We start from the raw sequence: 24,188 nt of genomic DNA on the forward strand, positions 1-24,188 counted from the left end.
TTCATTTTTGCATATTTCTTTTAGTATTTTTTTAAGTTCGTGTATACTTACCAGAATGTACATTTTTAGTTGAATAATTCATTGAAGTTCATTTTAATCTGAGTCTTTGGGATGTCAGTAGAAACTGAAAAGGGCAAGAGACAACATTTTGTTAATAACAATGCTGCTATAGATCAGGAATAGCTCTTGGTTTTGAATGTGTGGATTTCAGTTGCCATAGCTGAGAGCGGAATCCTTTTTGAAAAGGGAAAACTTCCATCAAGTGATTTGGCTTGGACTTTTTACAAATAAATATATTTGCATTTCTGAGGGATGCTTGTAGACAGTTTGATTGTATTGATAGATTGAAGGAAGACGAAGTAATCATGGCTGAGCCGTAACTGTAAACCAAAGATCTTGGAAAGGTGATCTTGACAAAAAGTTGAAACAGCCCTCTGAACAACACCGGTGTTCTCCGTTCAGTGTGACACTCCCCAACACTTCTCATCCAGTAAGGGTTAAACATTGTGGTAGGTTCTTTACAGCATTTCACCGAAGCCTTCGCTCTGCTCTGATTTTTGAGAGAACGCAGCCAGAAGCAATGTAGATGAAATAAAGCCATTATTTTCATTTCCTTGGTGAGGGCTCGGCCCGCCGCCGCCAGGGGGCGCGGGCGCGGCGGGCTGGGCGCGGCCCCGTGAGGGAGCGGGCACCGCGCGTCCGCCCTCACACGGCCCAGCCCTCCAGCCTCCCAAAACCCGCGCTGAATCCTCGCCTGTGGGAACGGCACAGCCGCTGGGCAAGTGCTTAGTGTGTGCGGAAAAAAAATATATGGGGTTATGCTCCCCTGGAAGCTTGTCCTCGTTTGTTTTCCATAGCTTGCTGGAGACACTGAGGTGTCGACAAATAGGATGGCTTGTAAATCAGAACCTGCAGGAAGGTAGTGCAATAAAAATGCTTATTTACATATTTCCTGCTATTGTGCAGCAAAACTTAACAAGTCAGTTAGGAATGTGTTAATTTTATTTTTATGTGCTTATATTGAGTAGTCCCATTGAACTTGGTGGCATTTCCCATGGTTCAAGGTAGAGGCTTCTGGATTTAGTTTTCTCATTCTCTCAGCAGCAGGAATAACTGCAGATGATGTGTTAGGTCTTACTGCTGAGCAGGGATGCTCCCAAACCTCTGGGAATCCTTTCACTGCCCTAAATGAGGAACTCCTGCTGCTGTCTTGGCCTTCCCCATCACCTCAGCCTCAACTTTGCCCCTACCTGAGCAGTGTTGGTATAGCAGTATGCAAAATACAGGCTACCTAATGTTGAAAGAGTACTTAAAGGAAATATCATTTACTTGTTATGCAGATGCATTGTATTGTCTTTATTGGAGATTGAATAATGCTTAGACAGACCTGTAATCTGACCCATTACTTTTTTCTTTTTTTTTTTTCAGCTTCTCTGCTGTTTACGCTGTGTCATAAGACAAATGGCACTGCTGTTAACTGGAAAATCTGGTCTAGCATACATGATGTGCATTTAGAGTGACAGTTCTGTACCTTGATCTACACTTAATGGTACTCTGGAGCATCTGGTAGAACAAGTCTTCCTTAGGACATGTAAGTATTTATTTTACTGAGATCAGTGAGGAAACTTGTATATGTATTCAGGTATATTATTAAACATATTATGAGAAGAAAGTAAGTATACAAATGATTGCTCACTTGTATTGTGTTAGTAGTTGGAGGAAGTTTGTGAACTTACTGAGAGAACGTGATATCCTGGTCCTGCTGGAGCTGCCTGTGACCCCATTTAAGTTTCTCTAAGTGTATGTTCACAAACAACCTCTCTCCACAATCCCCCTGCTCTTGGAGCAAGTCCAGGATGACAGTGCCTGCTACAGCAACTGTGCTTTTTCACCCAGGTCAGGTTAGGCACATCTGCCTGCCAGGTTCCTACCTGAAAGCTGGGACCAGTACTAAATTCAGTCTTCTGCAATTTCCAATTGACCTTCTTCCCCTCAGTTCAGACATTCTTCATTCATCTTCTGGTGATTTGTTTTTGTTTCATGGCTAAATTTCTTCCTCTTGTTTCTTACAATCCTGTGGATTGTAAACCACATGCTGGAACAGAAATAAACTGGAAATTCCACAAGTATTTTATAAAAATATTTTTAAAATCATAAACATGTCTTCAGCACATCACTGTCTTCCTTTGTTAGTTTTTAAAGTGCTATCTGCTATCAGATATTCATCAGATACTTAGCATTTGTGTACCAAATTGATCTTAATCCTAAAATACAGTTATCTAATTTACAGCACTCTGAATATCTCTGCTTTGCATGGTCCTGATGTAATGAGGTTCAGAGAAATGCTATTGCTTGTAGGAGGGTTGACTTCAACCCTCAGGATCTGATAATATAAGAGATTTTATCAATGACTGAATGACAGAATATGATTATTCACCTAATATAAATCTTTCTTTAAAAATCACTTAAATTACATACCTAGCTGATAAATTTCATTAAATATATTTTAAGACTCCTAATCAGATAATAATTCGGGAAGAATTCTCATGTATAGTATCAGTAATCATACATTAAACGTATGAAAATTTGGGTAGAAATTAGACCTTAATGTAACTGTCAGCAGATGGATAAATTGTTATCACACAGAAGCACTTTCTGTGAAATCAGTAGTAAGTCTGAGTCATACAATCACAGAGTCATAGAATAGTTTGGGTTTGAAGGGACCTTAAAGATCATGTGGTTCCAAAGCCCCTGCATGGACAGGGACACCTTCCACTAGATCATGTTATTCAGAGCCCCATCAAACCTGGCTTTGAACACTTCCAGCATGGGGAATCCACAGCTCATTATTTTTAATAATCTGAAATTTGAGTATTTTTCTTCCCGCTTATCTGAAAATGATCTAAAATAATTACTGAGAAAAAAAAATCTGCTGCTGGAAGGAGGCACTCATACATAATCGTGCAGATCTCTTCATTACTCAGTCATGAAAATTTGCATTTGTAGAAATTAAAAGACATTGTTACTTAAAAAATGGGGGTTATGTCTACAAAGTATAACTGTTCTTCATAGTCACTTTGAAAATAATTTAGATGTTTAATGACTAATGCCTGAATAAAAGGCATTAATGCTTTTATAGGTACATCGTTTTGCTCTTTTGTACTGAAATGGCTGAGTGGCACTTCATTAACTGATGAAGTTTACTGGGAGAGCCACAGGGAAGGTGGTGAGGTGCTCAGGTGGTTTTCAAATTACACTAGTCAAAGTGTGCCAGTTTGCCTTTTTTTTTTTTTCCCAGTTTGTAAAATGATTTGAAGTGAAGGTAGCATGCTTTGTACTAATAGTGCCCAAGTCCCTGACTGCACCCTTTCTGTAGTAAGTTCTGTTACAGCTACAGTAAGTGACAGCTCAGAAAAACCAGATGGAGTCTGGGCTGGGTTCTGAACACCATGTCCTTATCCTGAAAGGAGACACCAAGGAATATGATATTTCCTCACCAAAAAGAGTCCTCTTTTAACTCTGATCTGACAGGCTGTCAATATTGACCTCTAGCTGTTTTGTCAAGTATGTGTTTGTGGAGCATGTTTTCTGAAGGTTTTAGAGAATTCATTTTTTCTCCTCCATTAACTCTAAATTCAAGAAAGCATCCTCTTTCAGGGAAACACAACTCATCAGCAGTTCAGATGTTAGAATGCAGGTGAGTTGCTATGGCTCTGAGGCAGCAAAGTGTATTTTTTGTTTGAAAGCCACGTAGTTGCTGTGGTCCGTTAAAACCAAGTGGAAGTTTCACTTTATTTGGAGGGGCAGAGAGGGTGACTTTTGAAATATATTAAACATGCATATTAAACATATGTATCCACACACAATCTTATTTAATGGGTTTTTTTTTCTATTTTGCCAGCAAATTTTGATTTAGATGTACCTTTCTTTCTAGATGAAGAAGAAACTACATGCTCTGATGCCGGACAAACTCCTGCATGCTTTACCATGGGCACCTGATGAGGGAAGTGCTTTCCTGCAGCTCCTGTTTCACAGCTGATAAATTCTGCTTGATGCAGGTGGTAATGAGTTGTATATTTTTAAGTTTTATCAGCATTCTCATCTGTTGGAATTTCATGTTCAGATCTGTGGGAACTGTTTGTAAGTTGGTTTAGGGTTTCTTAGTGCTTCCTAGTTGATTTTTAAAAATAGCTATAATGTTAAACTAGATAACCTGATTAATCTGTCAGAATTTGAAATGTGTTCTAAAAGTTATAAGACATTTCTGTTGCCATTTGTTCCTTTAAATGTTCTGCAATTAATGATAGATGGCTTTATTTTAATGTGCCAAGAAATACCAATGCAGAAATAGCTACTGGAATTTGATTGCTCAGTCACCCACAAATTTATCAAATAGGCTAAAGCAGTCGAGTTTGATCCCAAATACCCTAAGTATTCATGTATGAGGGTATTCATATATGATGGGATTGATTATGGTAATGTTTAGCAGATTTTGATAGTCCATCTTCACATGTTTTTTAGAAGGAAATACATATTGTCCATACTATATTAGGGTATTACAGGGTAATTGTAAATACTTTTAATATTTTTCATGCAAATTCTTTGGCTCCAAGATTACAAATAACAGAGACCAAGTTAAGGCTCGTTATGTTTTTTAAAAGTCTAACAGATAAAAGCAAAGCATGGGAACAAACTGAAGTAGTTATCACAGTTATTTAAAACCCCAGAGCAGAACTGTTGCCTGAGATTAGGTCTCATACCAGAACAGCCAAACAGAGGAAGCTGTATCTTCTGCTGCAGTTGCAGAGAGGTCACTCGTGTGCCTGGGATAAAGGTCCTGTCCTCTCCAGGACACCCTGGAGAGCTGTCCTGTGAGCCCTCAGTAGCTCTGGGATGTTCTGAACACAGTGTGTTGATTGCGTGAGCTCAGATTGAGCCTGGAGAGCTCAGGCCTCAGTTCTGCTGTGTGAGGGCTGTGCTGGATTGATGTGTGTCCTGTGCAGCTCACCGGCTTGTGCTCCACGTGTCTGATGCACCTCGTGACTAACAGCTTATTATCAGTAATAGCTGATTTTAAAAAGTTATTTGGAAATTGAGGCAATTTGTAAAACCCTTCAGCCTTGCCCTTACATTCTTTCACAGTATGCAGGATTCAGGGAACAAACCATTCCAAAATATTTTTGAACAGCTGCAAGAAGAATTTAACTTTGTTACTGAAAAAGATATTAAAAAGTGTAAATGCTTCCAGCTGTTGCAGTGGTAAAACTTCTGTTTATAGGGAGATAAAACATACCGTATTTCAGGAATTTGGTGTTTCAGATACAGTTTTTGTTTTAAACTTGTACCTGATAAGTTGTGTTACATTTAATCTCTGATTTTTTTATATTTTGTGAATCAATCTTTCCTGTTCTTTTATATGTTTATGTAGCAGAGAATTTTGTTCATTATCAATCTAAATGCCAAGTTAGATCTATCTATACTTTCAACACATTTGGATTTACTGTAATTAGAAGCATATTAGATATATTAGCTAACAGTACAAATTAAAAATCCAGTAAGAATTTTATTATAGCTTGCAAAATTTTACTTACAGGTGTTAGATACATATTGAGATGCTATGGTCCTCTGAACAAAATTCACAATTTTTCTCTCAAATGTTTGCAAAGTGAAGCTCTGGGTAAAAACTTTTAAATGTAGTTAAAACCCAACATTTTAATTTGATACTTCATCTAGCATGCTGATTTTTGTAGACTGCAGTCCTTCACATTCTTGATTGAAGGGATTGTATATTCTATGAAACTTTGTGAACCCTCACACTGAGCTGCCACAATTTATCATGAGATGGAGCTCTGAGGCAGAGCAAGAGTCAGCAAAGGCAGTGGCACTACAGCACTATGGGCATTATCCCTTTCTAATGTTTCTAGTTTGGGAAAAATTCTGCCTTCTCTAAAGTGTGAACTCTTCAGCTACATTTAGAAATTTCCAAAAGAACCTGACATCCTGTGAAATACTTGTGCAGTTGAAACGCTGGAAATTTTTTTTCAAAAAGCCGACTGGTATGAACTTCTGTCTTTTCCTTCATTCAAAGTCTTATAGCTCCTCCTCCAATTAGTGGTTTCAAAAATTGGATATCACGAGGAAATATCTATCACACCCTTACAAGAGTTGTCCTAATACTTAGATATCACAATGCTTTATTTCTGTCATGTACTCCAGTTTAAATTTATCACGAATCAGCTTCCTGGACTCTTCTGTGGTGTGCCCATATCTGCTAGTTCAGGATCCCATACGAGATATGTTCTTCTTGTGCAGAGCTGATAGGCTGTTGGTGGCATTCTGTGTTTAAATAAAATTGACTTTCTTCACTCTGTCTCTAGAATGCAAGTTTTCTTGTCAATGTTTCTTGCAACTCTTTCTGAGGCTTTCCCATTCATTGAACTAATAAATTAGGGATTTTTTTTTTGTTATAAATATTTTCATAATGCTCAGTCTTTATAGTAGGATTAGCTATGAAATTAAGGGGTTTTTAACTGGTTTCATGCAAAGGATGGGTATATTCTGGGAGTTACTGGTTTTTGAGGTCCATTTTTATAGAGATTTTTTTATAGTTTCCTGCCAATGTTTATGCTTTTTTTGATAGTTGCAGATGAGGCCAGAAAAAACAGGGTGTGTTCCCATACAGAGAACATAAATGGAAATAAAAACTGTGATTGTTACAAACAACTGACACATAGACTGATAGTTTGAGGTATCTACTACCTCATTTCTCAAACCCTTTGTAACATGGCGACCTTGAAAAAGATCCCTTCCTGACTAATTAGGCAGTTGTTATATTTATAGGTATTATAAAATTATTTTATACTTTTCTTGTAAACAGATGTGTCCACATGGGTGCTGTCAGTAGCAGCCATACAGGGCAGGGCTGTTCATCACATGCTTATTTGAATAGGTGTAAATTTAAAAATTCTAGTAATTCCAAAGAAATTTATAGTTGCATGAGCAGATGGCAGAAACAGCTGAGTTACCTATTCATTTATAGAACATCTTATGAGTAAGATGTTCTGCCAGGTAAAAAGGGAGTTGGAAGGCATCAGTAGGTGGCAGAAAAATACTGGTATTGTACCTTTAGCTGTGTAACCAGAAGCTGACATCTCTGCCTTTATAATATTTTAAAGTTTTAATTTTTCTCTGTGCTGAGCTCCAGATCCCTTTACAAGACTTCTGTTTCCATGTTTTCAGTTATGACAACCTAGTGCTGTATTACTGTTCTTCAAATAGTTCAAATCTGTCATCAGAGGGAACTTTCCAGATGCTTTGATGTGAAGCAGACAGCTTGTCTTTCCATGAGCAGGGAAGTTTGAGGGGTGGTGAAATGAGAAAGTGCTCACAGCTGAGAACCCTGGAACTGATACTGAAATTGCTCTAGGATACTGCAACTATATAGTATGTATACTATATATACTATATGGAATAGTTACTTTGCTCTTCTGTGGTTTTTTTGTTGGTTTTTTGGTTTTTTTTTTTTTGCAAACTGATATTTTCAATATCAGTTTGAAAAGGTGAACACTGAGCTTAGGACTCTTGAGTCTTTGATCTGCACAGCATCATATTTTATCCAGCAGTGCTTACTTCAAAGTACAATAATATATGAAAATCATGTCTGACTTCTGTGGGCTTTGGAAATTATATGACTGCATCAACTCTATGCTCCATCTTAAGCTAAAAAACTGGCTAGATCCAAGCTAGCATATGAGGAACCAGTTCTGGTATCTATACCAGCAGCACTGTTGTTTCTTGTTCAATCTGCCAACAAATAGTTTTAGCTTTGTGTTCAGTTATATCATCTTTGCTTTTGATAGGATGTGTTTCACATTGGCCACTCATATGAGAAAGAACTGGCTTGGATCAGTTATCACACTGTTCTCAGCTCCTCTGGAGCAATTAAAAGTCATGCAAAATGAAATATAAAATATTTCTGTGGTATTTGCAAAACTCTGTAGGAGCTTTTGTTGTTACAAAAGTAAGGTGATAAGGTTTTCAGAGTGATGACATTCTGCAGAGTCCAGTAGTACATATTCTAACAACAGCTCCAGTGTATTATCATTTGTGAGAGCTCTTGGTGTCTCTGTGTGTCTTGGAGCTGATATGAAGACAGCTCCCTACTTTTGTTGCATGACTCCAAAAAAGGCTTTTCTCAAAACCTTTTTAAGAAGCACTTCTTTGTCCGATTTGTGACTACAGTGAAAGGTGCTGGCATATTTCCCTCAGGGTGAGGAGAGCATGGAGGCCTCAAGGAGGAACTGAAATTAAGTTTGTCTGAGCAACACAAGGAGTTCCAAGAAGAATAGAAAGTTCAGTCACAATATTTGGATTCTAGTCTATTCAAGCTCCAGACTCTGTGTTCAGCCATAGCTGATGACTATCTTGAGCATATACACAGTAGAGAGTTGGAAGAAAAAATTGACTTAAGGGGTATTTAGAATATGGCTATGTGCAATAAAATGTTTGAATAGGCTGTTTTAGAGTCCTTTTATTGAAACAAGTTTTAAATAACTTTTAACTTTTTCAACTTGAATGGGGTCATGAAAAGTGAATAGCAGAATACTAGATGTCTTAACATGGTAGAATAGAACTATGGAATCATGTAGGTTGGAGAAGACTGCCAAGTCCATTTAATTTTACAAGTTCCTTAGATTGTCAGTGTTTTAAGTGCGTTATTCCAAGGTATGTATTCTACTCTGAGACTAGAAGAGGGTTTCCCATGATAATTTTCAGGACATAGTCTCCTGGGAAAAGTCCACTACTGTTCTTCATGTCAAGTGTTGGTGTCCTTTTACAGAACTTAGCAAGTAGAATCCTTTGAGGAAGATATGAATAATTAATTGTAGTGGATTTCATGTGACTATACCACAGGTTTTACTTGGATGCACCTTGAAATAGACATTTATTTCCTAATGCCTTGGAGCACATAATATTTACCTACATAATTTTCCTCTGTAGTCAGGCTTTGAAGTTACAAATCAAAGTAATTTGTCTGTTCTAGTTCATAGGATACTAAAAGAAATAGTTCTTCAAAGAACATGTATTTCTAAAAGAAATGTAAAGCACAATTTCCAAATAGAATAAATAATAACTTGTGGTTTGACAAAGGAGGAAAAAGAGTTTTACCAATGAACTGTATTAAAAGTGCTGAATGTGCCACAAGAGCTATTGAATGTTGCTTTCAACTTAAATAAGTTATTTTAGCATCCAGTAAAAAAAGCAGAATTTGTGAATTTCACAGATTCACCAAACATTCTGAATTGGAAGGAACCCACAAGGATCATCATGTCCCACTCATTGACTGACAATTTACTACTGTAATTGACAACTTGCTAGTAGTGGCTCTGGAAGCTGAACCAGTAAAATGTAATTTTTATCACAATTCCTAAAGGTATTTTTAAAGAATATGTGCTTTTGGGAATGTCTGTTTTAGAACTAAGTCTTTAATTCAATAAATGTTTGCACATCTTTATTTCTGTGCCCAGGAAAGCATATGGCACATGGAGTGCTCAGCAGAGCTGAATATACACATCTAATATACCACAAAATTCTATTGAAAAGTAACTGTGTCAAGTCTAGGAAAGTGCTCTGCTTTCTGCATTTAATCAGATTCACTGAGTGGAAGGTGCAAGAAATCCCATCATAGACCCTATTGACTAATTTGCATTAAGAGATATTTCTTCCCCACATCCATTAGTATTTGGCTTAAATCCTGAATGATTTCATTAGCTATGTAAGGGCTTAATCTCTTGAAAATCCTGCTAAGCTCTTGCCCTCATTGAAAGCTGTGATAATTTGTTCTAGTTAATTTTCATTTAAATATATAGCCTTTCAGTTCTTTTTTTTTTTAATAATGGCAAGATGAATAAGAACACAATTTTTTTCTTTATTTTATTATTTTGCATCCCTCTGCTGTTTGGTCTTACAATCTTCTTTTAAACAATGCCACTTTTTTCAATCTGTCAATGCAGTTACTGCAATTATGAGGTAAAACTAAATACTTATGGAAGTTGATGTTTTTAATCCTGTTTTTTCAACACAGAGTAATATTTCAGACAGCTGTGATTTTTGCTGTAATTATTCTTTTGACATATGAAAGGCTTAGATTTATTCAGAGTTGTCCTGCAACTTTTTTTCCAAAGGAAAGAGAACAACTTGCAAAAGGTTGTAAAAGAAAGTGCTGCTTTAAATCTGTTTTATATTACTGCAAATATGTAAGGAAGCTAAATAGTGTTTTTACTTTTTTTGCTAATGGAAATACACGCAATTTCTGTTATTTTGTGTTGATACAGGAGGGAAAATTGCATTTGTACAACTCTAGAAAAATTCTTTTGGAATCTCTTAATGGGGCTGTATTGCAGGGGGATATGTTATGAGCAATTTGATACTTTTTCATCCTCTCCAGAATGCTGACTGCATTGTGAATATGGAGAATTTAAGAATGTGGCGATAGTATTGTTTCCTGTTAAAAAAAACCCCAAGGCCTGTACTAACATCAAATGTAAACAGGAATATATAAACAGGGATGGCTTATGGAAACAAACAAAACGGGCAGTTTTTTCCAGGAGAAAGTGGCAATGGAAGTGCTTCCAATCTAGTTTTGTGTTGTCACAGTCTGGTTATTGAGGAAGTGGAAATGTTCTTGATGGTCTCTTGTAGGTGTAGTGCTGCATGCTTGCTACCTTTTTACCAACTAGTTCTCTCATGTCTTAGGATACTTTACAATTCCCAAAAGAGTCTTACAGCCACCTCTGTGTTGTGGGAGGATCCCTTTAGAGCACATGACCTAAATCCAGGTATAGAAGTCTGAAGGGGACTTTGCTACTAGTCAGAGAATGCGTTGCCCAGTAGGGCCTTATCCAGTTTCCCATTTGCCATTCAGCTGGTTTTGGATGCGTGGCCACATGCCTCTCCTTCATCTGTCAGTGCAGATAGTCTTCAAGGTGTTTCATCTCTGCTAAAAGGGAATGGAATATCCAAGTCCTTGGAGATTGTCCTTAGTGCACCACAGCAAACAGGAGCTAAGATAAGATATGAACACTGAGATGGGATGCAAGGTCAGGAGCATAGAACTACTCTCCAAAATACAGGCACAGGAAACTCAGGCTCTTTGCTATTTCTGAAGAATTTCTCCACCTTTGGAGATCTGCAGCAGTGCTGTCTGGAGTGTCATCCACCCTCCTGCAAAATCTGCCCATCCAAGCACACAGAAGCACTTAGCAAAGCCTTGCTGCTGTTTGTGTTCTTAAAATAAGTAAATAGAGAACTAAGTAACATAGTTGAAAGTGGTTGGAGAGGGTAAAGTAGAACACCATTTGGCAAAATCTTTTATGACACCATGTTAACAACAGGCAGATTGACAATCTGTCCTCTTCTGCATGGAGTCTCATTAATAAATCTGTAGGTCAAACTGAAGGGAGGGCAAGTGTTAAAATACCCAGTCTGGTGAGCTTGAGTATTGAAACATCCATAGTGTAACTGTGCATACAATAATTTTCAATTACTTCTATTCAATTTTATGTTTTAAATGCTTTGCATATATCCTTTGTTTTCTTCAATATGATAAAGATATCTAGATACCTGAAAGTGCATAGAAAAAGGTGTTTAAGGAGAAAATTATTGTGTATTTACAGATTGTTTGGTTTGGGGTTTTTCTTTTCAATGTTCAGTAGTAAATGCTTTCCTTTGTCAGAATGCATGCCTTGTTTATTGAAGTTATAGCAATTTCTTACATTACATTTAATTTCAGGAAAGAGCAGTCTAATGTAAGTTTCACAATTGTACTTCTAAAATATCACTGAGATAGAGACTAAAAATAACAGTGTGTATTTTGTTATTGCTGCTTTACTTGGAGTTTTGAAAAACTGCTGTTGACAACCTTTTAATACAGAATGACCAACTGGGCACTTGCACTCACTCAGATAAGGCCTTATCTACTCACAAGACTTTTGTTCCTGTGAACATTCAGAATGCAGAGTTAATAAATTATTGCAGGAATATGCTACATTACTTTCTGGCTTATATATAGATTTAACCACAGTATTACAGTTGGAAAAAGTTTTTATTTCTGGTGATGTGTCAGTCACTAAAATGTTGACTTTAAAATTCATATTTTAAACTAAATTTGCAATGCTGGAAGACCATAAATATCCTCATGTTTAAAGTAAATAATGAACCTGGGTCATGGGAAGCAGAGATAAGGCTTTTCTTGTTATGTACAAACACAAAAATAGTTTCAGACTTGCAATTTCAAATCTGAAGCTGAGACTTCTACTGAAATGTTGAAAAGTATTTGGCAGTCCCTGTAGTTGGTAGGAGACTCAGAAATGTCATGGCTAGTTCCTATTTTTTAATTACAGTGAAAAAAACCCCAAAAACTTGAGATTTCAAGGCCACAGTCTAGACAGACTTGAGTTTTGCTGCCTTAAGAGTGAGGACAAACTTTCCAGATCAAAGTACCCATGTAATATGCATGCTGCCATTGTATTGGAGCATTGCCCTTGTTCCTTACAGGGATGGAGTACAGCTTGCTCTCCCTCTGGCCCTAGGTCCCCCAAAAAGGTTTTCACTATCAGTGATACCTAAATGGATGGGTGAAAGCAAAGAGGCCTCACAATTTCATTTTTTTAACTACAGACAAATTAAATTTTAAGCAAGCTTATTAATTTCTGTGACTTAGGCCATAATCATAGCCTTGCTGCAAATATGCAACGTGCAGTGTTAGAAAAAAACAGAACTTCTTCTAGTAAGCAGCAGTTATCAGAAGTTCAAAACAATCAAAAATATCTGTGCTAGGACACATCATGTGATTCTACAGTGCCTGCAGCATGACTGAGCCTTCACAGCTATTGTAAATAACACAAGTGCTTGTGGCTCTTGACAAGAGGCTATTCCCATGTCTCCTAAATGATTTCTAGCATTAGAAATCTGAGATTGCCAGCATTAATGGTTGCTTTTTTGTATGAGAACAAAATGAATTCCACCCGCTGGCTCTTGAACTACTCGCGTTCTTTTGTTCTTTATTTCTTTGTTACAGCTGTGTACTAGACTCATTGTTGAAGTGTACAATATTTAGCATATGCTGTGGCTGCAATTAGTTTTAAAGCTCCTTCCTGCACGATTTCCTTCCTACTTTTTTTTTTTTCAATTGTGAAGTCTGAGTGCTCCTGAAGCTTATGATATGTCACAGAAAACAAGGGGGGAGGAAGGGAAAGAAGTCCTTACAGCTTCAGCCAGCTACACAAGGAAAGACAGTTTACATATTTAAAAAAAAAAAATACAAAGCATAATACACACTGGAGCCTTCTTACTCAAAACTAGTTTTATTTTAAAAAATAAGTTGAATGCATAGCACTCACAAAGATTCCATTGTTTTGGACATTTTGCATTTAGAAGCACCATTCTTATTTATGCCATAAAAACCACATTTTGGTTCTAATAGTAAGAACAGTGTATTTTTAATGTACACTGATAAAGCCCTTTTAAATAATATAGATTGAAACTGTTCAGTGTACATTTTCTCTGTAGTCATGATGCAGCTGTAGTGTCAGGAAAAAAACTCAGACTAAGTAATAAATTAAAAACAAACAGTATGTAGTGGATCTTTTTACAATTGACCTAATGTATTAAAATAGTCAAATAAAAAACACCCTATTAAATGTAAAGCTGTGGTATTAACTAACTGAAAAAGCCCCCCACCCATTATAATTCCAGTGTTAAGTATTAGTTAAATTTTTATATATCAAATGCCTATGGGATAAATTTACTAATACCCCCAAAAAAGAAGAGCCTATACTGCTGTGTCACAAAAAAAAGATGACAAGTTAGCTGACTTGAAGATTTTACAGAAAAAAAATTGCTACAGGCATCTGCTGTTATTTCAAGTCATGGTCTATTACAAGACTGTACATTCATAGCATCAGAGGTAGTTAGAGCACTGAGGACTTGGATACATTGCAACAAAATGAAACCAGCAGAAAGAAGTCCATTTCCCTCTAAAATGGGTAACAGTGCTGAGTAAAAAACATGGCATCTTACGAGGTGGAAAGTCTCTACTTAACACTACTCTCAGACACAGGGAAATATTCATTAAGAGATGAAGAGAGGAGAGGGAAAAAAAAAACCAAACCAACTTTCATTTTAATAAGGAATTGACCACACTATGCCTATTTTAAAGTTGATTCTCTAGGATAAAAGGGAGAGGATCATCTTTTCCATTCATCCTCCTATTCTTCTTGACTTGCACATCTATGCTACAAAAGCCCACAACAAAAATTGATATTTAAAAGACAAACCAAGAGAAACAGGATTTCTTCTCCTCAACAATAAATAGTTTTTTGTAGCATGTTACAATTTAGTCCCAGAAAGAATGAACACAGCTGTCCTCCCTCCATTCTGAATATTATGGTGATAAAGCTTTCATCTTCATATTGATATTGTAATTTAATTGCCCCTGCTTTCAAAACAATTCACAGTAATTCAGTGTCATGTGATGGTACACAATTTTAAGTGCTGCCACTAAGACAGGGAAGAAGATGGTAAAAAACCAAACAAAACTACCAGAAAAAGCCTTAAGCCCATGTACTATAAAGATATTTTAAAGTAGTAAGAATCCTGTTATTCATGCCACTTCCTCCCATATTCTACCACAGGAGAAAGTCTGATGTCTTCTTGTATTTAAAGAAAAACAACAAAAAAAACCAAAACAAAACAAAACACCCCCCCAAAAAACCCCAACACACAAAGGACCCCAAAAACCATCTCCATTAGTATCTCTACTATAATTTTCATCCAAGAGGTGGATGAGTGAAACTTTCTACCCTCAGACTATCCACTCCACAGGAGATAGTGTAATTCCATAAAGTTATATTATTAGCACCTTACTTGTGATGAAGCAGTTCATTCTGCAAAATATTTTTGATCCACCCACTTGGAAGAGCAAATCTCTACATCTTCTTCTGGAACTCCCAAATAGTAGAAGAAAAAGTTGCCCCTTTATTACCTGAGTATTTCCCTCCACTGGTAAGAATGACAGAACTGGATTTCTGTCAGCATTTAGGTGTACTTTTTCTGTAGGGACGATACTGTCAGTACAACTGGAGGATGCTTTCTGTTGGTTAATAATATTCATGTGTTTTTGTGTGTGTACACAGAGGAATCACAGCCACTGTAGTAGTTCTGGTACAGTACAAGTTCAGTTGAAAGTTTCTCTTTTCTTCAATTATCACACTGCTGGGCAGTAGTTCACATCTACATTCTGTGAACACTAACATGTCCCTTTGGTACTCTGCATAGATGCCCTGAAGAAAAGCCACTCCACTTGCTATAGTCTCTTCCCCCTCTGCCTTCCTTCCCCGAGTTTTACCCAATGAGTGTACAAACCAGCAGCACAGAGTAATGAGTAGAAAAGTCCCTGAGTTAGTATGAAAGAGTTACTTTAAACACAAAAAAGATAGGGAGGATAAAAGAGGCAAAAATATACTGTCGGTTCTGTAAGGTACAAAACTTATAAAACTATCCAAAATACCAGTTAATTCACGTGCATTAGCCTAAAGCAAATAACAAGTGGTGAAAAAGGGGCAAGATTATGGAGTTAGCCACATGAGATTTGTTTCTTCCTGTGATCTCCATGTACCTGTAGAAGTCTGGCATTCAGTGGATTCTTAAGTTTCAGTAAGTGTAAAGTAAGCGTTAATACTGTACGGTGGGGTGACATAAATGTCTTCAAAATAATACTGCATATCTCCTTCATTCAAAGATTAGTCCGTAGTTAGTCCACAGCTGTTTTTCTTTTGAGTAGTATTTCACAGACACACATTAGAAGCAGAATATTCTGAATGTCAGAGTAAGAACACATTATCCCCAAGCATACAGATTCTTTTTCAGAGGATGGTCTGTGTGCTAACTTCTTGCAGGCTGTTCTTTGTGCTGTGGTGCTGGTGGCCAATCCAGTTGTTTGTTTTTTTTTTTCCTGGGAAGGCACCTTTTTTTATTCAATTTTTTGCCCTCCAACTTTGAGGTTTAACAAAAAAATGAAACCATTTTCCACACAACTCTCTGCCCCAAACAAACAAGCACAAACCCATTTTGTACTTATCACCTCTCAAAGCAGGGAGTAATACAGGAATATCGTCCATTCACTTGGTATGTCCGGTTGTAGGAGACACTTATGCATGGCTTCACTTCCAGTGGCACAGCCAGCGACATGGCAGCGCCCGGCTGGACGTGGCCTCGAGCCTGAGCCCCGCTCTGTAAGGCAGCAGGGCAGGTCTGGAGCGGGTAGGAGGCCGTGTGAGTGGATGACAGGATCTGCTGGCAGCCTTGCTGCTGCGATGCGGGGTGGTGGTACTGCAAGGAGGGCTGATGAGCCTGCAGGTACTGTGGTATGTGCTGCTGAGCGCCGGCCTGCTGGGCACTTGGAGCTGGGGGCTGAAACACGGCGTGCTGGGCCGACTGAGCCTGTTGGCCTTTCTGCTTGTTTGCTTCCTTCACGTCGTTATCGTGTGCACTAAAACAAATTGAAAAGACAGACTGCATCAAAATAGATATTAATATCATTTAAACTCCTTTGAGTTAAGGTTTAAGAACGCTTTAAAAAATGACGCAAGTACCTGACAGCTTCCAAAACTTTAAAAAAAAAATAGTTTTAGCTACCCTTTACAATCACCTAAGATTTTAAAATGTGGTTAGAGTAGTCTCTCTTTCCAGCATTTCACTTCATTGTATGGCAGTAAAAAACATAGATAAAAGCCAAGTACAATACATGTAATAGAGCAGGATCTAGAATTACAGTGCAATAAGGTTTGCTACTGTACTTTAGTAGCCCAGTAAATTACTGGATTACCAGAACCTGAACTGGTTGCTTCTATGTAATTTAAATTAAACACAGTATAAGGTTTCTAAAAAAAAGATGCCAGAAAGGTTTGCAATATCTGCATTACAGTACTTAAAGATCATATGCATATTCATATTGGATCTTGTTCTAGAAAGCAAAACCATTTTTTTTCCTTCCTCTCACCTTTTTTTCTAGCCTATCCAGTACGGCTCATGTGAACTCCCTTTGATTTACAACTGTCTGAAATTTATCTAGACACGCTCTCTCTCTCAATTCTGTGCTGAGGTTAAGCAGATGCCACCTACACATTTCATTCCTAACTTTTTGATGGTGCCCTCCCTCTGTTCCAGAGCAATACTGAAAACACTTCTGCAACAGCACTTGCATACTTTAGGTACTACTTCTTTCATTATGCACAAGTGAAGCCAACAGAGGCCATCAAGGGTGATAATGTCACATTTCGAAGGCTGATGTGGTTCTTCCAGATACAGCTGAGCATCCTCTGATCACAACTATGTTAGACTTGGGTAAGAGCAAATTTCTGTAAAGGGAAAGCAAATTGTGTAACATGCCTACCCAGGAAGGTTCACTTGGCATTCATATCTCATGTCAGCTGTAAGGCAAAAATGGATACAGCAAAAATAAAAACAAATTCCTGGTTACTTCCTTCTGCCAAAGCTGGTCACCTAAATGGTCTGTAGGTTTGATCCATCATCTCTTCGGAGCATTCCTTGAACTTCCAAGGCATACAGTCAAAAGCTCCTATGCCTTTGGTACTCTTCACTATCTCTTTGCTCTCGGAGCAGACTAGAGAGATTGGGAACAAGCTATTGAAGATGCTCAAAGCATCCCAGATGTTCAGTGGAAATGCAAGGCAGAAGTTTATTTGTTGAAAGATCAGGAAAGAGATAAGATCTGATAAAGTTTTCTCTTTTGGAAAGAGCAAAACAGTTACTGCCTAAAAATATGTACCAAACTTATACATAAGTATTTTTAGAACAGAGGAACGGAAATTTATAAAGAAATGTAATTGCACTGCTGGCAGCAATTAAGCATAACAACAGATGCAGAAATGGGCTTAAAAAAGCCACTGGTGTTAACTCACATTAAGAGTCGCTCAATGCATGGCACCAGGAAGTCCCAGGAGTAGGCAGTGAGGTGATGCAGCCGCGTAGGCCACGTGGGTGAGAGACGCAGGATAATCCTTGAAGAAGCTACACATGCAGTAGCAACTAAAGAAGGGGCATAATTTAAAAATTCATGATCTAGAAAGAAGGAATAAGAAAAAAAGATTCATTTAAGTTTGACATTGTCTGTCAAGACAACAAAGAAGTTATTATCTGAAATCTGTAACTCACCTTGCAATGATACTTCCAGAAAGTAATCAGCATATTTTGCCATATATAACTTAGTCTTCTCTAAGCAAACCATTGGCCAGCCATCATGAAGATCAGTCTCATGGACAGCAATAGAAAGATAATAGTCGATGAAATGAGCAGCAGTTGGGAGGCACAAATTCCACTGAAATGTTTCTAGCAACAACAACTCCATATGAAGCAAATTCTGTTTTGTTAGTACCAAATTCATGTTGGTCATACAACCCAAGCTGTTCAACTGTTCAAGTTTGGGAACACTGTCTTCCTTTTCTTCAAATTTACCTTCAGGTGAACAGAAAGAGGGGAAAAAAAAAAGTTCAGCACAAATGCACTATAAAATGGATTGCAGCTAATGTCTTGTTGGTCATATTTTAATTCTACTATGTCAAACAAGCTTGAGACTTTCCTGCAGATGTAAAGCTCAAATGGACTATATCATTAGAGACAAAAAGGGGGATGTACTAAAATGGGCTAAATTTCAGCAGATAATGTCAAACACTATGTAGGATATTGTGCAGTGTCATGTTTCCTGTTGGTTTTCCCATGCTGGCACACAGAAGCCAGCTGCCAAGAGCACAATATTAGGACATCACTGACACTGCATATGCAAGTTTTTGTCACCAAATTATTGTATAATGTGTCCCCCATCATCAATGAAATACCACTTTGATGTGACTTGGCAAACACACCACAAGAGCATTTGGCTGTAATCACTCTCCACCCCTTTTTGTGTCTAAAACTCATTAGAGCATAGCTAAGAGCTCCAGCCAACCTGGCTGTTTTTAATGCCTGCAATGGTAGGTGCAGTTTTATACTTGAGATCTGGCAAACAAGTGGATTTCAGCAATGTGCATCTGAAAACCTCCTCACCACACACACTGTTGCAACCTTCCTTTGACTTTCAACTTGTCAGGCCTGTATGTTTTTAGCCTAAAGCAAAACTGTGTATGTAGAAAACCCATTAATAAGAGAAACAAGTGTCACATTTCCATACAGTTTGCCATATGGTTGTGCTATTTCAATTTCATTGCAAATTCTTTCCATCTTACACTTTCTATTCAGTGCTACATGATAGGTTGTAAATGCACATTCTTAGAGTTTTGCAGGACTGAACATACATGGAACGTTTACTTTTTTCAGCAGTGGAGGTACTTATATAGGACTTAATCCAATATTGGTGCCAGTCTGTTAGCTTTTGTTTCCCTTACTCCAGTAATTACAGAAATAAAAACTTTAGGACTCACATAATAATTTCTCTTATTACTTCTTTAACCTTATCAGATATATCACAGTGTCAAAACTTATTACACCACTGATTACACTGTTTGTTTAAGCCATACAGGGCAAAAGTTTAAAACAGCATTTTGCTTCTCTCTCAACCAGCCCATACACTGTTTCTCAGAAGAGTACTCCAGGCTTTCAGATCTCTACTTGCAGCTTGCCACGAACAATGGCAGAAGTTTGTTTAAAAAAAAATTCTCTTCAGAACATGAATTTAATTTGAAAATCCGGCATTAGTTCAAAGCCAATCCATTTTCCTAAATGGATTACAGTGGTTTCTGAGGCAATGTTTTCATACTCAGCATGACACCCTTTGCCAAGAGAAGATTACTGGTTGGTGGCACCTAGTCAAAGTCTACCCTCAGAAGAATCTGAAATAACCCTTTTCTGGTTTAACTGCTCTGCTGAATAGCTGTATTGGTGGACACAGGATGCACTGAAAAGATGAAATTTGTCCAATACCACTGCACTCCAGTTTTCCAGCAAAGAGGGCCTAGAACCCTTACTGGAGAAAATGAGAATAGATTCAGAGAAACACATCAGCAGAAAGGGAACCAACAGTTAGTTCTGCTGCCAGGACCAGTTTCTCTGACTGTATTTGTCTGTGAGCAAGTGCCAGCAGGTTTCCCAGCAAACAGCACCCTTAATTTTTTCAGGGATGTTGAAAAGGGGTCCCCAAATGTTGAAAGATTGATACACACCTCAAGAATCTAACTGAGGTCAACATAAGCAGCACTGTTTATAACGAGTGTTTGTAATTAATTCTGTCTTCAGAGTACCGTAAATTCACCAGTGTATTTTACTTGTGTTACATTTTATATGTGACAATACAGGATTTATGTTAGCCTTAGCTTGCTTAAATAACCTTGCAATTTACAAAAATGTGGAGTATTCTAGAACTACACAGCACAATCAGCAGAATGCAGTGCAGTCTACACACGGTTTATTTAATTTTTTTCTTTATCACAGATAGGCAAATTTCTCATTTCCAGCACAGGATGTACCTATTTTGAGATACTTCTAGAAAGACAGTCTTTCTGTTTCTACAACACAAGTCTTAAAGTTCACATTAGAATAATTTGTTTACAACTATAAACATTATTTTTTAATCACAGCTTGTTTTTTCCCACCCTCAGTTTCATCAGGTGCCAACAGAAATCATAACAATTCTAAAGAAATGTTCTACCAGTTGGGCCAAACTGATATGCTCATCATTTATAACTGCTTTGTCTCCCCACCAAGACACGCCTTGCATTTGGCAGCAGACTCGATTAGTCTAGTTAAGTTTGGTGGCACATACTTACTTGCTAAAAGCAAACAGGACAGAGCAACCACGTGCAGCTGCTGTGTGGAAATGTCATAGCGGTCCATGAAGAGGTCCAGCAGGTACACAGCCAGGTGGCGAGCAGCAGGACACAGCCTGAACCGGTTGCTCACAATGGCAATCAGGTCTGCAAAGTATCTTCTCAGGTGTAACTGGGGAGACTGGCCTTTGTAAGAGGGCAGCTTTAGCTCCTAGATGGACAGCAGCAGGTAATTTCATTAAAACTATGATTTAGATTGAAGTGGTATCAGATTAATACAGCTGATATTTTAATATTTATAACAGAAGTTTGAAAGTATTTCTCCCTCTGTTCCCATCATTTCAGAATTCCTTTTCAGCAAACAATCTATTTGTTGTATTACGGAACAAATAAAAATTACTTTGTTTCTGCACAATATTAACTTAAAATTTAACATCTTTCATTTAGGCAGTCAGCCAAAGTGACTTCAGCTTTTACCATGTCTGTTGCAAAGGCTGTACAAGGGCATGCAAGTATTCCTCAGCTGCTTCAATGCAAAGTTCAATAGTTTAACTCAACCGCTCCCTTGCTACAGCTCAATCTGGGCAACCAGACTTTGTACTTAAGTGTTTGCGTGTTCTAGAGCTGCCAAATCTCCTGCCGATGCCTCCAGGAAATCACCATTAACAGCCACCCGAACCTTAGGAAGGGGAACGGGGTGTGCATGAACCAACCTTCGCCTCGTGTATGTTAACACTGACCCCGAGTGACTGATGTCACACTGCCACCGATTACAGTGCGCTCTAAGGCAGTCAGTCATGCTCACAGGGTCTCAGATTTAGGGGGAAGGCCCCTCAAAACAAAGGTTCTAGAAACACCACATTTGAGAAAATCTGTGCCATGATCTATTTTGAATACAAAATTTGGACTGGTAGGAAAAAAAAAAAACCCTCCAGGCTCCTGCCCAGTAGCCTCTACCTCTTCTTGTATGCAGCAGAACAGCGGTGCTGTCCTGTTATTATGAATAAATTTGAGATAGACTGTGCACCCACACGCTGTGTTCAGTAGGATTTTGAGTACATTTACATTTCCAGTGAAAAATATTTCGATTAATTTAACTTAATGACATTAAGTTGGAATGGAGTCACAAATTTTTCAAAGTTTTAATGTAAATTCAAAGTTTTGAAACGTGCTATTGAAGTGAAACAAAAGCCCACAAACGATCTTCCCACCTACTAAGCTTTATAATTCACCTCTCTCAGCACCAACTTAGCTTTAGTGAAGATAACTTTGGTAGCACATAAAGGATCCTGTTCTTCCCTTATCTCCCCCCATCACCGGAAAAGAATAAAGCAATCAAGACTCCGGGAAAAGTAATCCGCTCATCGAGGATCATCAGGCAACAAAAGAACGTTTTTAGCAGGTTCAGTCATTGTAAACTGATTTTCAGCCCAGGTGTTAAGAGATGCTTTATGAAAACAGTCCCGAAGAACAACTCAGAGACAGTCGAAGCAACTTCTAAGCAATCACCGAAACCCTCTACTATTCCTAACGCACCCAGCGTTTATTTCACTGGGGTTTTGCTTGGTTGATTGGGGTTTTTTTGTTCCAGTAACACCACAATGCTTTCTGCCGAGTTTAAACCTTGCAAACGTCCTAGGAGCCGCACCGTGAGCCCTTCCCCTCTCCGGGGAGCAGCGGGAGCACAGTCCAGCCGCTCGGATCAGCTGTCACGGCCGCGGACAGACGGACAGACGGCCCCGGCGCCCACGGAGGACGGACACGGCGAGCTCCGAGTTCACAAAAGCCAACTCCGCCGAGCCCCGGCGGCCGAACGCCGCCACCCCACGGGCGCCCTCCGCCCGCTGCCCCCGCGCCGTCCGGAGCCTCACAAAGACGCGGGGCCGCCCCCAGCCCGGCTCCCCCCGGGCTACCTTGTATCGGAGCGCCTGGTGGATGTCGGCCGCCAGCTGTCCTGTCCACCACTGCGCCTCCAGCTCCATCGGCGGCGCGGCGCGGCGCCCGGGCCCAGGCACCGGGGAGGAAGCGGCACTCGCTGAGGGCGGGACGGGCAGCGCCACCCTCGCCCCTTTCTGGCTCGCCCCCGGTTAACCGCGATCAGCTGCCGCGGGGCACCCCCGGCCCCCCGGCCCAGCTGGCCGCCATACGGGGCACAAGTGCGGCTCGTTAAGCCGCCCCCTCCCGCCGCGGGGTACGGCCGGGTGAGGGGGGCGCGGAGGTGGCGGCGGCCGCGGGGGAGGCGGCGGGGCGCAGCCCGGGACACCCGAGCGCGGCGCGGCGGCCCCGGGGCTCCGCCGCCATCACGCGGCGCCGCGCGCCGCGCCCATTGTTAAAGGGCCGCGCGTGTACAAAGCCGGGCAGCGCCCTCATGGGCCCGCCCGCCCGCCAATCTCCAGCCGCCTTACAGCGCGGCCCTCGCCGCTGCCAATCGCCGGCCGCTTTACAGCGCCCCCCGGCCGCCAATGGGCGCGCGGCAGTGGCGGGCGGCTCTGGGCCCGGGGAGGCTGCGGGCGGCGCGGCCCGGCCGGGGTCCCTCGGCCGGGGCAGCGTGCCCGCCCTGCTGGAGCACAGCGCTCTGTGGGCCCCCATGAGCTCCAGATAACACTTTTATTTTGTCCTTATTCTCATTGCCCTCGTTTCCCCCGGCCCTTTCCCGTCGGGCTCAGCTGTGAGGTTTCAGCACGTGGCGGTGGCAGCTCCTCACTCAGCTCAGCTCAGCCCTGCCCTGCAGGCGCATTGTCCCGGGAGCTGTGCGGGGCGCACACGCCTCCTCCGAGCTTCGAGGCTCCAGTCCCGGCTGGTTCGGTTCCCCGCTGGTTAAATCCCGGGAGAAGGATTGCAGGAGCGCGCAGCCTCCCTCCCCGTAGCCGGTGCCGCTCAGCTGAGCGCGGGGCTCCGTGTCCCGTGCTGGTGACCGAGAGCTCCCACCCGTGCCCCTGGTTTAGCAGGGGGTGCTCTGCCCCTGCTCTGTGTTCACAGAGCCTGTTCCCTGCTGCTCTCTGCTCCCTGGTAACCCCCCGCTACGGGCACCTTACAAAATAAAACTTAGTGCTTCGTAGTCCTTTACATATTTGAATTTATAAATATTAAAGCAACGAGTTAATGAGAATACAAAACCTGGTACAACAGGTGATGCAAAGTGATGGAAAAGAAATGCTTTGGGTGCAATATATTTGTTGAGGGAATTTATTTAATTTTTTTTTTTCTACCTATGCTCAGACATGATTTTTTTTCCTTTTAATTAAGGAAATAGAAACCAACTTTTTGACATAACCAGTTCAATGACTCTGTAGTGGGAACTGTAAAAGCCTGTTCCTGTGTTTAATGGGTAATCTTATAGACTGCAGTAGT

At 39.9% G+C, this 24,188-nt stretch overlaps 2 protein-coding genes and 1 long non-coding RNA gene across 4 annotated transcripts; 1 reads left to right on the forward strand and 2 right to left on the reverse strand.

Annotated features, from left to right (window-relative positions):
* Window positions 1–683: 683 nt before the first annotated feature.
* Window positions 684–15,337, forward strand: LOC135306639 (uncharacterized). The gene is made up of 3 exons (XR_010367443.1): window positions 684–919; window positions 1,429–1,591; window positions 3,935–15,337. It is a non-coding gene; the product is annotated as an uncharacterized LOC135306639 (long non-coding RNA).
* On the reverse strand, window positions 13,343–23,155 carry CCNJ (cyclin J). Of its 2 annotated transcripts, none has more exons than XM_064430927.1 (5): window positions 22,751–23,155; window positions 20,838–21,048; window positions 18,235–18,534; window positions 17,982–18,141; window positions 13,343–16,549 (listed from the first exon to the last, which is right to left on the reverse strand). In XM_064430927.1, the coding sequence occupies exons 1-5, from the start codon at window positions 22,817–22,819 to the stop codon at window positions 16,138–16,140; spliced, it is 1,152 nt and encodes a 383-aa protein (XP_064286997.1). In that variant the 5' UTR covers window positions 22,820–23,155; the 3' UTR covers window positions 13,343–16,137. The 2 variants fall into 2 exon arrangements, with proteins under 2 accessions (XP_064286997.1, XP_064286998.1); XM_064430928.1 differs by lacking the exon at window positions 22,751–23,155 and adding an exon at window positions 21,903–22,665.
* LOC135305601 (putative insulin-like growth factor 2 antisense gene protein) lies at window positions 23,004–23,426 on the reverse strand. The gene has a single exon (XM_064429338.1). The coding sequence runs from the start codon at window positions 23,424–23,426 to the stop codon at window positions 23,004–23,006; it is 423 nt and encodes a 140-aa protein (XP_064285408.1).
* Between the last annotated feature and the right edge of the window lie 762 nt (window positions 23,427–24,188).

This window comes from Passer domesticus, chromosome 8 (genome assembly GCF_036417665.1).
Source record: "Passer domesticus isolate bPasDom1 chromosome 8, bPasDom1.hap1, whole genome shotgun sequence".
Classification (NCBI taxonomy): Eukaryota; Metazoa; Chordata; class Aves; order Passeriformes; family Passeridae; genus Passer; species Passer domesticus.

Excerpts from the sequence above, each read along its gene's own strand:
- CCNJ (XM_064430927.1), bottom strand. The coding sequence starts at position 22,819 with ATGGAGCTGGAGGCGCAGTGGTGGACAGGACAGCTGGCGGCCGACATC. Across the intron at positions 18,142-18,234 it reads TCTGGAAGTATCATTGCAAG|ATCATGAATTTTTAAATTAT; the intron begins GTGAGTTACAGA and ends CCTTCTTTCTAG. Across the intron at positions 16,550-17,981 it reads TGCATTGAGCGACTCTTAAT|TGCACACGATAACGACGTGA; the intron begins GTGAGTTAACAC and ends AATTTGTTTTAG.
- LOC135305601 (XM_064429338.1), bottom strand. The coding sequence starts at position 23,426 with ATGGGGGCCCACAGAGCGCTGTGCTCCAGCAGGGCGGGCACGCTGCCC.